Source organism: Phocoena phocoena, chromosome 2 (assembly GCF_963924675.1).
Source record: "Phocoena phocoena chromosome 2, mPhoPho1.1, whole genome shotgun sequence".
NCBI classification, from domain to species: domain Eukaryota; kingdom Metazoa; phylum Chordata; class Mammalia; order Artiodactyla; family Phocoenidae; genus Phocoena; species Phocoena phocoena.
In genome coordinates this window covers 145,514,814-145,529,822 of record NC_089220.1, presented here as the reverse complement: position 1 = coordinate 145,529,822, position 15,009 = coordinate 145,514,814, and the positions used below count along the sequence as shown (strand labels likewise).

Genomic DNA, 15,009 nt, shown 5'->3' with positions numbered 1-15,009 from the left:
TGTACAGGGGCCCTAGGCACTGAACGCATCACATGGTCGCATCAAATGCCACATTTAAAAACGTCTACACAAAACGGCCACATCACGGCAGTAACCATGCTCTAGCTCATGGAGACTCTAAAAAAGAAAAATGAAAAAAAGGGCAACGATTAAATGCTTCCGTAAGTGGGCGGCTCAAAGAAAAAAGTGTCTGTGATTTCATTCAACAGTCTAGCATTGACCTACCAAAGGAAGAGAAAAACCCATCTGCCACATCGTCTCTGTTCCTGGGGCTTCCCCCAGCCCCCTCCCCCTGCACAGGACATGCCACAGAAACACAAGCAAACCCCACATCCTACACACCGCTTTCTTCTTGATTTTAGCAGCCTTTTGCATCCTCTGAGCAGCGTGAAAGAGAAAAGAAAAATAGGTGGACGCAAAGCGAAGGAAGGACAGGTTGCTTTGCCCTCTCCCCTCCCCCTCCGTAGAGGAGGTCAGAGTACGGTGAGGATGGGGGAGGGAGGGCTGACATCCTTCCTCACCCCGCAGGGAGACCCCCGACTGCCCAGAGGGGCACCTCCTCAGACCACCGCCCCTCCCTCCTGACCCCATCAGCTTTGCTGACTTGGTCCTATCCTCCCCCTGCCCGGCTGCACCCACCCTTCAAACCCAGGTGATCCGAATGACGGGCACTGAGAGCTGCAAGTGCGTCAGAGTTTTTCTTGAGGTCATAGATTTAAATAAAACGTATGATTTTTTTTGCTTCCCTTTCTGCAAGTACTTTGGCACTAAAGATACAGAGACAGTCAAAATGGGATGACAGGCTCTATACAAACACGTGACTAGAATGCTTCGGAACATTACATTTTAAAAATCACGTGTCCTGGGGGCCCAGTGGCAGTTCCTCATTATGGAGCCTCTCTGTCCCCAGCCTGCATCCTCTCATCCAAGGCAAACTCTCCCTCGGCCCCGACAGGCACCTCAGACATTCCCACTCTCGTGCACAGGGCTGTGGGGTCAGCGCTGGACAGCGGGCCGTGTCACCCATCCCGCTCCAGTGCTCCCTGCAGGGAACCCGGGCGCTCCTGGACCACCCCTACCTTGACCCGGCTGACGGCCTCCTGTGCCTGCATCATTCTGATGTTTTTGGATGGGTTCCGCTCCGAGAGCAGCTGGGTGGAGCCCAGGTAGTTGGCAGCAAAGATGATCCCATCGATGAGGTCTTCTGGCTCACAGGGCCCTGGAACTGAAGGGGGCACAGTTCTCAGCCCTGGACGACAAAGGCAAGGCAGCGGGGCCAGGGGCCACAGGAGAAGGCTGAACGGTTGTCCCGTCTGCAGGCTGTAGTGGGGGCGGGGCTCCTGCCCCCGTTACCAACAGCGCACCGTACAAGTAACTGCACAGATCAACACCCGGCCAGGAAACCCTGCACCCATGGTGTCAGGAGGATAATTCCGGAGCCAGGCAGCTGTCACTTAAGGCACCTGGGCCTCCGAGGGGACAACCGTGTGCTGCAACCCCAGAGGCGCCCTTTCCCCAACATTTCCATGCCTGCCCCAGAGCCCTCGGCGACTCTGGACGGGAACTGCCCACCGCGCTCCAGTTCTGTGCCCTGGGGCTCCCGCGAGCCTGCAGACCCCTCACAAGGCCTGTCTGGCTCCTCCCATGCCATGCACCCCAGGTCCAGGCTGGGTGACGTGGTCCCTGTTCCATCAGCTGTCTTGAGACGTGAGGTGCCGACAGCATGATCCGGAACATTCCATCTCTGAGCTGTTTAATACGAGAACCACTGGCCTCATGTGGCTTTTGAGAACTTGAACATGTTGGCTAGTGCAACAGAGGAACTGAATTTAAAATTCTGTATGCAATCCTAATTAGCTGACGTGTCAATAGCCACACATGGCTAGTGGCTCCTGTCTCCTGGACAGGCCCCTCTAGGTAGGAGCCAGTAAACCTTTTCTGTAAAAGGCCAGACGACAAAGATCTTAGGCTTTGCTATCTCTTTGCAACTAGTCACCTCAGCGTCTGGAGCACCAAAGCAGGCCCAGGCAGCGTGTGTGTGAGCAAGCCTGCTGCACCCCAGCCAAGCTTCACACATGCAACTGGCGGCCAAAGGATGTGGCCCTGAGCCCACAGTCTGCCAACCTGGAGCCCACTGCTCAGCCCTGCTCGCGGGCCCACGACCACGTTTTTCACTTCCCTGCCTCTTCCCTCTCACTGCCCACCCCCAGCCAGAGCCCTTCTTTTGGGGACCATGGCCCTGGCTCTCAGGCTCCCCTCCTTCCTGAGCTAGGCCACCCGAAGCCATGCCAGTGTCCACAGGGCTGGCTATGCTGCATCCCCAAGCCCTCAGGGCCAGCAGTCCCCTCCTGACCCTTCCCTCCGCCAGCGTTCTGCAGTCTCACCTTCAACCACTGTTTCTGACACCACCCACTCACCCAGAGTGGACGGCACCATCCACCAGTTCAAAACCACCTGCCCCGAGCCCTCAGCTTCCTCACTCACATCCTGTCTGCCTGCCCTGGAGATTTAGCAAAACTCTACCCAGGCTTCCTCTGGCTGGAAAAAGTCCCCAGCAAGCCAAAGTGGTTCCATTACAAATTCATGGCCCTGGATGCCCTCAGAACTCCCTGGCAACCTTAACGGGCTCCTCTAGGAAGCACTCCCTCCCCAACTGTGCACGGCTATTTCATACCTTTCTCCATCCCCTTGCACTTCCCGCTGCCCCTTCTGTGTGTCCTGGACAGAGCATCACCTCTGCTCCCAGACACACCCACGTCCTGTGCGGTGGGGATCTGACCAGCCCTCCTTCCACCTTCCTGTGCAGCAGTGGGGTCCCCACCTGGGGCCTGAGGATCACCTGCCACCCCATCCCTCCCCTCCAGGACCGTTCCTCTCCCCCACCTCCAGCCCACGGAGCTGGTTTGTTCGAGTGAAAGCATAACATACAGGTTTCCTGCAGGCACCCCAGATACATATCTTCTCTTGAGGTTTCAAGAGAAGGAACATTTCAGAGAGTAAGTGTAGAAATCTGCCCCAGATTCAGTGTCGGCCTGGGGTCGCGTCAGTGAAGCTGCACCTTCGTTCTCAGGTGACAACCTGCTCAGTGGGGGTCCCTGCTGAGCCCACAGCCCCCTCAGCGTGGTCTCCCCACCACATCCGTCTCTGTGGGAAGGTTCTTCGCAAGCAGCTGACCTGGCTGGATCTGGAGGAGGTCAAAGTTCTCCGCAGCCTTGGGGGAGTGGGCTTTGGGCTCCGGGGGTGGGGGGGGGGGAGGGGGGGAGTGTGGGAAGAGGGGCTGGAGGGCCTGGTGGGGACCTAGCTCCTGGCAGGTTTATAATCTCACCCTTTCAGTGTTTAAAAAGGCAATCCAAGAAAGTCACAGTGTCCCCCGATGAATGTTCAAATCGAGGGTTTCCCATCCTATTTTTCTGTAGCTGGGCTCGCAGATACAACGTGCCCTTTCTGGGGCAGAGCAGGAAGAAATGGTTTCTGTGAGGCAGGTACTTCAAATTATCAAGGTCACAAAGCACCGTCATCACCACAAGACCAACCCGGACTGGAGAGAGTCACGCTTCAAGGCAGCATTGAGGCCAAGAGGGTGTGATCCTGGCTGCGGGCAGCTGCAAGGCAGCCCTGCTCTGTGCCTGCTTCTAGACCCCCCTGTTGGGGGAGCAACAGGGGAGCCTGCGGCTGTGCTCAGCCTCTCGGACAACCCAAGACAGGAAGAGCCACCCGGGACGGGGCGCCGATACAGAACCAGTGACTCCCCAGGCCTCTGGCCTGGGCACCAGCTCGCCCCAGGGCCCAGGGCGCAGGGAGGCAGGGCCAGGGCTTAGCAGTGGGCCGGGCACAGAGAAGGGCTCCCCGAGTACTTTAATAATGAAAGCAGCACGGGGACTGTGCCGGGGGGGTGGGGCACGGGACCCGCCCCCCCAACTCTGCAGCACAGGGAAGGCACCCCCGCCCCCTGCCGCCCACCTGCGTTGAGGGCCAGGCCATTTCCTGGGTGCTGGGACAGCAAGGGGGACCAGGCAGGGAGGTGCCCTGTCTCTGGACACCTAGAGTCGCGTGAACAAAGCAAACTCAGAAGCAATGTCTTTTCAGAGGCTGAGAACCAGTATGCAAGAAGCCAAACCCAGGCTGAAGAGACACTGACACTGTCTGGATCTGATGATGGAAAAGGCTCATCTTAGGAGCAACAGGTAAGCGAGACCCAAATGATGGGATGGGGGACAGTGACAAGGGATGTGTTTTCTGGGTGTTATGATCAAGTGACATCCTCACAGGTCCCAGATGTCTGCAGGGGAGCAGGGTCAGCTCTAAGGGGACACACGGAGCCGGGCTGGGGGTCCAGAGATCCGGCTGAGTCTGGGCTCCTCCACCAGCCCTGCTGGACCATGGACCAGGCTTTGTGCCCTGGGGACAGCCGTCCAATTGTTTTACTCTCAATTTCCTTGCCAGCAAAATGGGTGGAGGGAGAGGATTCCTGATTTCTATCTTGACAGGGTTTTTGCAAAGATAAGATTAAAAGTCTGAGTTTCCTAAATGCTAAAAGCATATAAAATGCAAAGCCTTAATTGATGAATTCTAGCTTTCATTTGCATCCAGCTCAAAAGGCTCAGAGGGCAAAGGGATGGTGGTGGGGGGGGGGAGGGTCACGCAGATGTAAGCGACAGAGCTGGGACCAGACCCAAAGCAGCCACATGCTGGGTGACAGCCTCCACCATCACCCAACACCCAGAACCTCCCGTACCTGATGGGGTGGTGGGAGGTGACAGGTCATTTAAAAACAGCTGAAGCTGAAGTCATTTGAGGAGGGAAGGAGGGAGAGGGGAAGACCCCAGGCAGCCCCCGCCGAGCCCAGAATCACCTGCAGAGCCCCAGGAGCCTGCAGAGTCCCTCCCCTGCCTCGGAGATGCCCCTTCAGGGAAGCCGGAGGGAGGGACCTGGAATCTGAACTTGATGCCTGCATACTGGGTCCCACTCCGGGCAGCCTGTTTGGAACCACCTGACCTCCAGCAGACAAGAGCTCCCCTCCCACGTTCATCTCAGGAGCAACCCCTCTGCCAGGCACAGGCCAGCACCCGCTTCGCACTCAGGGGCTGACAGGCGGCTGTCCAGGGACTCTGCTCCCGACAAGGGAGAGAAAGCTGGCTGACCCTCAAGGGGCTCCACGGCCAGGGTCAAATCAGGCTGTCCCTTCCATCTCAGAGAAGGGGAGGGGATAATGGGAGAGGGGAGGCACCAGGAGGGGACCCTCCCTGTCAGTCCATCAGCAGCTGTGTGGACACATCGGGGACTGTCACCAGCCAGGGAGAGGCAGAAGCCACGCCCAACAGAGGGAACAGGGCGTCTAGCACAAGGCAGCAGCCTCCACCCTGCCCCTCAGGGCTCCTGAGCAGGGTACTTGCGTCTCTACCATCTCATGCCATCTGCTCCCCTGGTGAATATGGTCCCAGGGTCTATCTCTTGCAGAGGGTCACCTGCCCGACCCTCCCAAGTCACCCGCCCTCCCTGCAGTGACCATTACTGACCAGTAGATGGCGTCACTCTGTTCTAGGGGAAAGTCCAGGTGGTCCCAGGAGCCCTGGGGTCACCGCCCGCTGCACACCCCTAGCCAGCACCCAGGGCCTGGTCCTCAGCAAGTGTCCCCATGCCCTGTCTGTGGGGTGGGGGGGTCACATAACACTCCGTGCCCCCCCATCCCTAGGGGTGAGGGTAGACCTTCTGAGGCCTCTGTCTTCTAATGCTCCCCTTGCCAGTTCCCCAGGGGGGCCTTGGTCAGCTCCCTGGACCATTCTGTCTCACTCCACGCCCCAGAGTAGCCTTACTAAAGGCTGGCCCCATGTCTCCACCAGATCTGGGGCTCACCTGAGGGCACAGACTCCTGTTGTGAAGGGCGCCCCATCCCGGGCAGTGGGGTCCACCACTCGCACCCATGGACACCTGCTCCTAGGGAAGAGGCCAGGGAGGGACTGGGGGCTTTGTTACAACTCCCGCAGAGGCCGCCCTCCATGGGGCAGGGGGGGGTCTTCTCACTCCTGCTTTGATCTTTCTTCAAAGAGGAACAATACACATGACAGTGCCTCCAGCACCTTCCCGCCACTCAGACTCCCACCCAGCCCCACTCGCATTAGGACGCAGAGAGTAGTGGCCAGCACGGGGGGCGGGGAGCGGAAGGGGTACTTCAGCTTCACAGACACAGCTCTCAACTCCAATCACCAAATGCGGAACCAAGGATCAAACGGCTTCATTCTAAGACTAAAGCAGCTGGCCCTGCATGTTTGGGTATATAAACTGTCCTTATTTTGCTCAACTCTTGAAAGAACCTGAAGCTGAGACAGAACAAAAGAACAGAGAGAGAGGTTTGAAAGAGATTCGGTCTCCCCAGAGGCTGATTTCTCCATTAGCTATCTTTGCATGACAATACCTGTACATGCATGTATCAGAATGTCCCTGCACAGCCTGGATAAGAAAAAGTAAGGCGCTCAGTGTGTTCCCCGCTGGAGGAAGCCTTTGTCTGAAACACCCGTTGGAGAACCGGACGCCCCACTGGCTTCTCTGAACAGGGAAGGGGTGGGAGGTCCCCAGGGCCATGCCTTGGGGCCCCCGGCCCTGCCACCTTTGGGGGGATTATCCTGAAGGTGGGGGGTGGACAAGGCTTCCAGCCAGTGGAATTCAGCTGTGCCTGCTGCTCCCTGGGGTCTTGGAGGGGGTGGCCAGGTGGAGCCAGGGCACAGCCTTGGATGGGACTGTGGGTGTGAGTCCAGAAAGCCTCCGAGTGCAGCCCCACCCCAACACACCAGACTCCTGGGCAACCTCCATTCCATCCGGCCTGCAACAAGCTCATGAAGCAGACCTCAGTGTCCTAATTTTACAAAGAAGCACGGTCTATGTGGAGTCAAATAATTTTGCCCAAGATCAGTCACTGACTCAGGCACAAAGCATTTCTAAGTTCTTTCCACGAGGCCCTGTGTGACCAAAGACACAGAGCCCACAGTCACAAAGTAGATGCATCAGGATGGCCCATGGTGAGTGGCACAGACAGAACACAGTGGCCGGGGAGGAGCAGCAGGGAAGCCCACCCTTGGGAGGGATCTGGGGCGGCTGCCCTCTGAGCTGAGCTCTGGAGGGTGAAAGGGAATCAACAAGCCACAGAGGGAGAGGAGGAGAGAGCTTCTCAGGCTGAGGCAAGAACAGGTGCAAAGGCCCTGGGGTGGCAGGGAGATGTGCAAACTGCTGGATGCAGGGGGTGGGCCAGCAGTTAGGATAAACTGAGGTTGCAGAGCAAGTGACGGCCAGATGTGAGGATCCTGGGGCCACACCCAGGACTGTCTCTCCAGAGTATCAGTCAGGGAAGGAGCCCAAGCTCTCTGCCTTTAGAAAGTAACTCAGGCTGCAGACAGGCAAACAACATAGGGGAGGGAGGGAAAAAAGCTGGGAGGCTACTGAAGGAGTCCTAGCAAGCAAGTGAGGGTGAGGATGGTGATGGTCATGGTGATGATGGTGATGATGGTGGTGATGGTGGTGATGATGGTGATGGTGGTGATGGTGATGATGGTGATGATGGTGATGATGGTGGTGATGATGGTGATGATGGTGATGATGGTGATGTTGATGGTGATGTTGATGGTGGTGATGATGGTGATGATGGTGATGATGATGGTGATGATGGTGATGGTGATGGTGGTGATGATGGTGGTGATGATGGTGATGATGGTGATGGTGATGATGGTGATGGTGATGATGGTGATGGTGATGATGGTGATGATGATGGTGGTGATGGTGATTATGATGATGGTGGTGATGGTGATGATGGTGGTGATGGTGGTGGTGGTGGTGATGATGGTGATTATGATGGTGATGATTATGATGGTGATGGTGATGATGGTGATGATGATGGTGATGATGATGATGATGGTGATGATGATGATGGTGATGGTGATGATGATGATGGTGATGATGGTGATGATGGTGATGATGGTGATGATGGTGATGGTGATGGTGGTGATGATGGTGATGGTGGTGATGGTGGTGATGGTGATGATGGTGATGGTGGTGGTGATGATGGTGATGATGGTGATGATGGTGATGATGATGATGGTGATGATGATGATGGTGATGATGATGGTGATGATGGTGATGATGGTGATGATGATGATGGTGATGGTGATGATGGTGGTGATGATGGTGATGATGGTGATGGTGGTGATGGTGATGATGATGATGGTGATGGTGGTGATGATGGTGATGATGGTGATGGTGATGATGGTGATGGTGATGATGGTGGTGATGATGGTGATGATGGTGATGATGGTGATGATGGTGATGGTGGTGATGGTGATGATGATGATGGTGATGGTGGTGATGATGGTGATGATGGTGATGGTGATGATGGTGATGATGGTGATGATGGTGATGATGGTGATGATGGTGATGATGACGATGACGGTGATGGTGATGATGATGATGATGATGATGATGATGATGTGGAACAGGGTGATGAACAGACAGCAACAGACTGATTCACCCTGCAGGTTCGATCAGCAGGACCTGGAGGGGGCTTGGAGGAGGAAGGATGGAGAGCTAGAGAGCTCACTGCAGGGCTGGATGGATACAGCTGCTACTCACTGAGAAGAGGACCCTGGGAGCGTTCTGAGCTAAGGGGGTGGGGAGGATTCTGAGCAAGTTTAGTGGCAGGAGCCTGGAGTCCCCCAAAAGAAGCTCAGGGGGCAGCTGGATTCAGGAGTCCCAGGGAACTGTATGTCGATGCCAAGTAAAGCTGCAGGCATGGGAGAATCACCAAGGGGAAGAGGGAGCCGGGTGGGGGCAGGGCTCTGCTGAGCTCCGACGCTCTCTGTCCAGGCGGTGGAAGGTGACCGGCAAAACAGACAAAGAAGGGCACACAGACAGAGAAGGTAGAGGGCGGCCAGGAAAAGAAGGGCCTTAGATAGGGAGGCATGCCCAGCTGTGCGGCACTAATGGGAGGAGAAAGGTGCCCCGGTGCTTATGGGGCAGTGACCTTGCATATGGGTTGAGGGGTGTAAGGGAGGAACAGAGAAGGAGGCAGCCAGTCCCAAGTCCCAGTTAAGAAGCAGAGGAAGTGAGCATGGGGGTGTGGGCAGATGCAGGGCAGGATACTGTGTTCAGAAGCCAGTGGCCAGGAGCGTGGAAGACACAGGGGAGGAAAGATGTCAGATGGGCTGGGGATCCAAAAGGCAGAGGGGGACCTGACTCCACCGGGAGGAGGGGCATAGCCCTGACTGGACAGGGCGGGAAGGATGGACAGGGAGCAGGCGGGGCACGGAGGCCACGTCCAGGAAGCACCCAGATCATAGAAGAGCTGGCCTGGGAAGGGCCTGGAACAGGGAGAGGAGGCAAGAGGGAGGAACATGAGACTGGGCAGACCCGGGGGTGGTGTCTGGCCCCGAGTAAGCTCTGCCTGCCCCCAATACCTTGCCCACTGCATCGGCCTGTCCCAGAGCCAGACGCCCCAACACAGCCAGGGCAGTACCTCTGAGAAGCCATGCAAGAGTAAAGGTGATCCTGTAAGGCTGATGTAAAAGAGAAGACGCTGTCTGAAAGCCAGACCATGGGACACTCCCGGGGAGAGGCCACGCCTGGGTCTGCAGGCAGGGGGCAGCATCACTGAGGAAAGGGCTGAGGGATCCACAGGGCGGAGCATTAGACACTGGCTGGAGATAAAGTCACTGACCACTGGGAGGAAACGACTCAAAAACAGGGAGTCAAGGAAAAAAAGGTCAAAGCCAAACCTGATACAGTGCATAAATCTGCCCACGAGGAGAACTCCTTCCCAGAAAAAGCAGGATGAATACAAAAACTGGCAAAAATAGGAAAAGGCATATGCAGTGAGGTTGTTTCCTGCAGCCCTTTTTGTAGCAGCAAAAAAACTGGAAACCACCCCAATGTTCCTGCAGAGGGAACATCCAACTGCACGGGGGGTCGGGCGGGTCTCTGGAGCAGCAGAGTCCTCCACACACTGCCCTGCCCTGCGCAGCGTGGAACTCATCACATCCAGGATTCAGGATTCAGTTTAAAAAGCAGGATGGAGAGACGGGGGTTACCCAACTCATTATCCAAGAAAGGGGAAGATATGCTTATAAAAAAAGTATGTGAAATGTCAAAAATGCTTATCTGCAGTGGGAGGAAAGGATTGAGGGGAGAGGGGTAATAGGGAAAGGAACTGAATATCTGTACATATACGCTGTTATGTATGTTTGATTTTTGAACCATAAGTACTTTATATAATTATAAAATGAGATTAAATTTTAAAAAGTAAATTCCTAAGATTTAAAAGAAAAATGAATCTAAATGTGTATCCAGTTATGACCTAATCACAAAGAGAAGAACCATTCCCAATGATTGTCAAATGCAGTGATTTGCTGGTACATCCCTTGTGAGCTATACTGTAAAGACAAAAGGCAGTGCAAACAAATCTTTACTGTATCTATACTGTAATCCAGTGTCCTCGGTGACACTGGTATTGCTATTCTGTGACTGCTGTATGATTAGTGGAATAAAACAAATGCAGAATTATGTTGGTGACCTTGAGACTGGGGATTTGGGACGTAGGAAAAGGAAGATGCAAATGTAAAAAACCCTATAGTGCTAGCAAAGCATCAGTATGAATCATGATGTATTTTATCTTAAAAATATACAGAATATTAGTTACTTATATATACATATGGGTAATTAATTATCCCCAAAGTTAGCAGCTAAAATGATACACATTTATCTTCTCAGTTTCTGTGGGTGGGGAATCTGGGTGTGGCTTAACTGGGTGCCTCTGGTCAGGGTCTCTCTCAAGGCTGGAGTCACCAGGACAATCAGGGCTGTAGCCATCTTAATAGGAGAGGATCCACTTCCAAGTTCACTTATAGGGCTGCTGGCCAGAGACCCCACGTGGGCATCTACCTGACAGAGCCACTCACAACGTGGCAGAGTAGGCAAGCAAGAGAGAGCAGGAAAGAAGTCACAGGCTTTCGGTAACCTAATCTTGGGAAGGACATCCCTTCTGTCATATTCTGTCCACTAGAAGTGAGTCAGTAAGTCCAACCTGCTTTCAAGGGGAGAGGTTACCCAAGGCCACAAATACCAGCAGGTGGGGCTCACTGGGAGCCATCCCACCACAGATACATTTCTTACCCTTCTGACCAAATCAGTAGCAATAAGCACCCACAGTGAGCAGATTATAGTCTCTTAGTACGAGTTCCCAGGGCTCTTGTTAGAAACAGCTTGTCCTAGTCCTCAATCGAGAGATGTTTAAGATGAGCCTGGAACATCTAGTCAAACCAGAAAGCCAGGAAGCTACCAAAGACGACAGAGGTCATGTTGACAGGACTCGGGAAGCAACCTCGGGAGGCTCCCACTGGCCAAAGACAGGACAACCTCAACGCCAATAAGGATAACATCCACGACGCAGTGTGACATGCCAACCGTGCTTCAACCCTCGGGTGCCTGATGGTGCTGATCTGTAGAGGTTGTTAGGGAAACTTATTAATTTAAAATTTTTTAAATAAAGAGAAGGAATCAAGTAGTTAACTAGCTTTTCCTATATGAAGTGTACTCTGGGTAACTGAATATTTGACGAGGGCAAGTTTCTCTGCAGAGGAAAGCTCCAAATAATCAAGAAGAAATGAGAAATGATGGAACTAGAACACCATCATTTTGCAACCTCTAAGCAATTACTGGATCCAGACAATGATCATTAATGGTTGCTAATATTACAAAGAGAGAAACAAAGAACCGCATGTGCCTCCCGATGGAAAAACACAATACCTATGAAGGTTGGGGGTTTTTGCCGGAAACAACCAGACTAAATCTGATCAAGCCTCTTTATCTAAACACCCAACGTTTTACAGCAATAACCCCAGGAGGATGCAATCAGCAAAATCAAGGCTGCAGGGCACTCCATGAAACAAATGATACAGATTCTTCCACAAGAGCAGCAACAAAAATATTGTAAATGAGGAAAAAGAGAGATGGATAGAGAACCTATAAAATAAGACGCATAAGAGAATGGGACACGTAGCTGATCTCAATGCATGGCCCTTTTCTGGACCCTCATACAGATAAGCACACTGTAATCTGGGGGAAGGCAAACACTGCCTGGGGATTAAATGATACAAAAAAATGATTATTTGATTTTAGTTGTGGTAATAGTATCGCACTATCTTTAAACACAAACTTCCTATCTTTTAGAGATACATATTCGAAACATTTAAAGAGGATAGTGAGATCTGAGGTTCGCTTCAGAATAATCTAGGAGAGGGTGGGGATTTGATGAAGCAAGACTGGCCGTGAGCAGGTCGAGACTGAAGCTGAGGACACAGGAAGCTCATCATAGTATTCTCTCTTCTTTTGTATACGTTTGAAATTTTTTATGATAAAAAATTAAAAGGATGTATCTCCCCAAAAGGCATCATTTTAAAAGAAATCACTATTCTAGAGCACTGTTCCTTGTATTCTACCCAATCAATTAGACAAGAGGAAAAAGTAACAGAAAACAAGAGTGGAAGCAGCAAAAATCATTCTTATTTGCAGACGGCATGACTGTGTACCAAGAAAAACCCAAGAAAACAACTAAAAATCTACTCAAAAAAGAAAATAATTCATTAAGGCAGTTGTTCCAAATTTAATATATTAAAAAATCAATAGCTTTCTTTGTAGCTACAAATAGTAATAGGTTAGAAAAAATAACGAAACAAGAGATAAGATTTACAAAAGCAATAGAAGGGATAAAACACCAAGGAATAAACTAACAACATGTGTGCTGGATTTTTACGAAAAAAATTTTATTGATGAAGATAAACAAGCTTGAATAAATGGAAAGATAAGTCCTTTTCTGGCTAAGATTCTATATTGTAAAGGTGACACTTCCCCTATATAGATAAATTTAATGCATGGCGTGCCAGATTAAAAGAACAATAGGAATTTTTATTGCATAACTAGATAAACTGATTCTAAAGTTTCTATGGAAAAATAAATATGCGAGAGGACCCAGGGGATTTGTGATCAGGAATGATGGTGGCAAGGGGAAGAACTAGCTGTACCAGGGAATAAAATGCAGTATAAATCCAGGAAAGCAAGCAGCCTCGTTCGGGAACCTGAGTGGGCAAATCAGTGTAACAGATCCAGAAACAGCCCTACATGTACACGGCAAATTTAATGTATGATGAAGGCTGCATTTCAAACCAGTGGAAAAAGAGATTCATTGGATAGCTTTGGCACAACTGGTTAGCTGTCTCATTTGAAATGTAACTTTTCCTGGATCCATATACCAAAGTAAATTCCAAATAAACCAAATATTTAATTAATTCAAAATAAAAGCTCTAGAAGAAAACTTTATCTTAAAAATATCTCAGGACTGTGAAGGTCATACTAATCTCAAAAACTCAGTAACCTCAAAGGAAAAACATGAATACGCTTGACTACATAAAATGTTCAGCAAATTTTAAAATGTACAATAACAACAAAAAGAAATTCAAGACAACTGTAACCTGGGGGAAACTTTTGCAATATAAATCAAAGGGCTAATTTCCTTTATATGTAAAGAACAGCACAAATAAATAAGAAACACCAAAAATCTGATAGAGGGATGGGCAAAGGAAATAAACATGCAATGCACAGGGAAAGAAACACAAACAGCTTATAAGCATAGGAAAATGGTATCTGGGATTCACTTCTGATGGAAAATATGCACGTGAAAATACCAAGATACCACTTTCCACCCATCAGCCTGGGGCTAAGAGCAAACAGGGGGATGGCACACAGTACAGGTGACCCACATGCTCACACATGATGGAGAGCCATGTGACCTCTCTACCTCTTGGGAAAGCAATCTGGTCATCTTTATCCAAGCAGGCATGATGCTAACCTGTAACCCCGCTCTATCCAGGAAGTGCTTTTCCAAAACAACTCACACCATGGGACTTCCCTGGTGGAGCAGTGGTTAAGAATCTGCCTGCCAATGCAGGGGACACGAGTTCGAGCCCTGGTCCGGGAAGATCCCACATGCCGTGGAGCAACTATGCTCATGTGCCACAACTACTGAGCCTGAACTCTAGAACCCGTGAGCCACAACTACTGAGGCCTGCGCCCCTAGAGCCCGTGCTCCACAACAAGAGAAGCCACCACAATGAGAAGCCCGTGCACCGCAACGAAGACTAGCCCGACACAACTAGAGAAAGTCTGCGCACAGCAACAAAGACCCAATGCAACCAAAAAAAAAAAAGGAAGAAAGAAGAGAAAAGAAAAGAAAAGAACTCAACTCACACCTGGTCACAAGCACTCACCCACAAGGCTGCTCAGTTTTGCACAGAGTGGAAACCATGTAACCATCAGTCCAGAGGGGGCTGATTAATACCCCATCGTGGGGCATCCTAGGGCCACGTCACTGACTCCTGTGTTACCACTTGAATAATTAGGTGAATTTATAGTTGTTGTCTCTACCAAGAAATCTATCAAGAAGTGGAATCTACCAAGAAGTGAGAGAACTAAGTGCAGACCCATGTGGCCCGTATCTATTTTAAGAAAAAGGTCTATAATCAACTATACTTCAATAAAATATTAAAAAATAAATTAAAAGCTCTATGTATAGTCTTATATATGTTCAGGAAATTTCTGGCAGGATTCACAGGAAATTTAACAATGGCTTCTACTGCAGAGAGGGATTAGGGGTCTGGGATGTGCAGATAAGAAAAGAGGAAGGTACCACAGGGATTTCCAGGGTAGAAATCATTTTTCAATCTTATGGCTCTTGGATTGATCCAAGCACTATTCACAGAAAGTTTAACAAACCTCTATTGGTGAATAAATGTTCCCATTTAAAAACAGGTCCAAGCCCTATTCATGCTGAGCAAATAGAATACTGGAGACAAGATCTCACATGGTTTTGTTTGTTTCTAACAAGGAGGAGTCTTTTTGGTTTTCCTAAGCCCTCTATGGAACACTTTGCTCTCTTCTGACTCCCACTCTCTGGCCAATAGCACCCCGGACCCAGGGGGC

General features: G+C 51.1%; 1 protein-coding gene across 2 annotated transcripts in view; it reads right to left on the bottom strand.

Annotated features, from left to right (window-relative positions):
• APBA2 (amyloid beta precursor protein binding family A member 2) overlaps nucleotides 1-15,009 on the bottom strand; it is a 194,511-nt gene that overhangs the window by 24,904 nt on the left and 154,598 nt on the right. Inside the window, exons 6-7 of one of the 2 annotated variants that reach the window (XM_065872994.1) lie at nucleotides 1,080-1,225; nucleotides 343-378 (exon numbers count right to left, since the gene is read on the bottom strand). In XM_065872994.1, the coding sequence (XP_065729066.1) occupies nucleotides 343-378; nucleotides 1,080-1,225 (182 nt within the window). The remainder of the gene's footprint in view (nucleotides 1-342; nucleotides 379-1,079; nucleotides 1,226-15,009) is intronic. The other variant, XM_065872995.1, reaches the window with a different exon arrangement.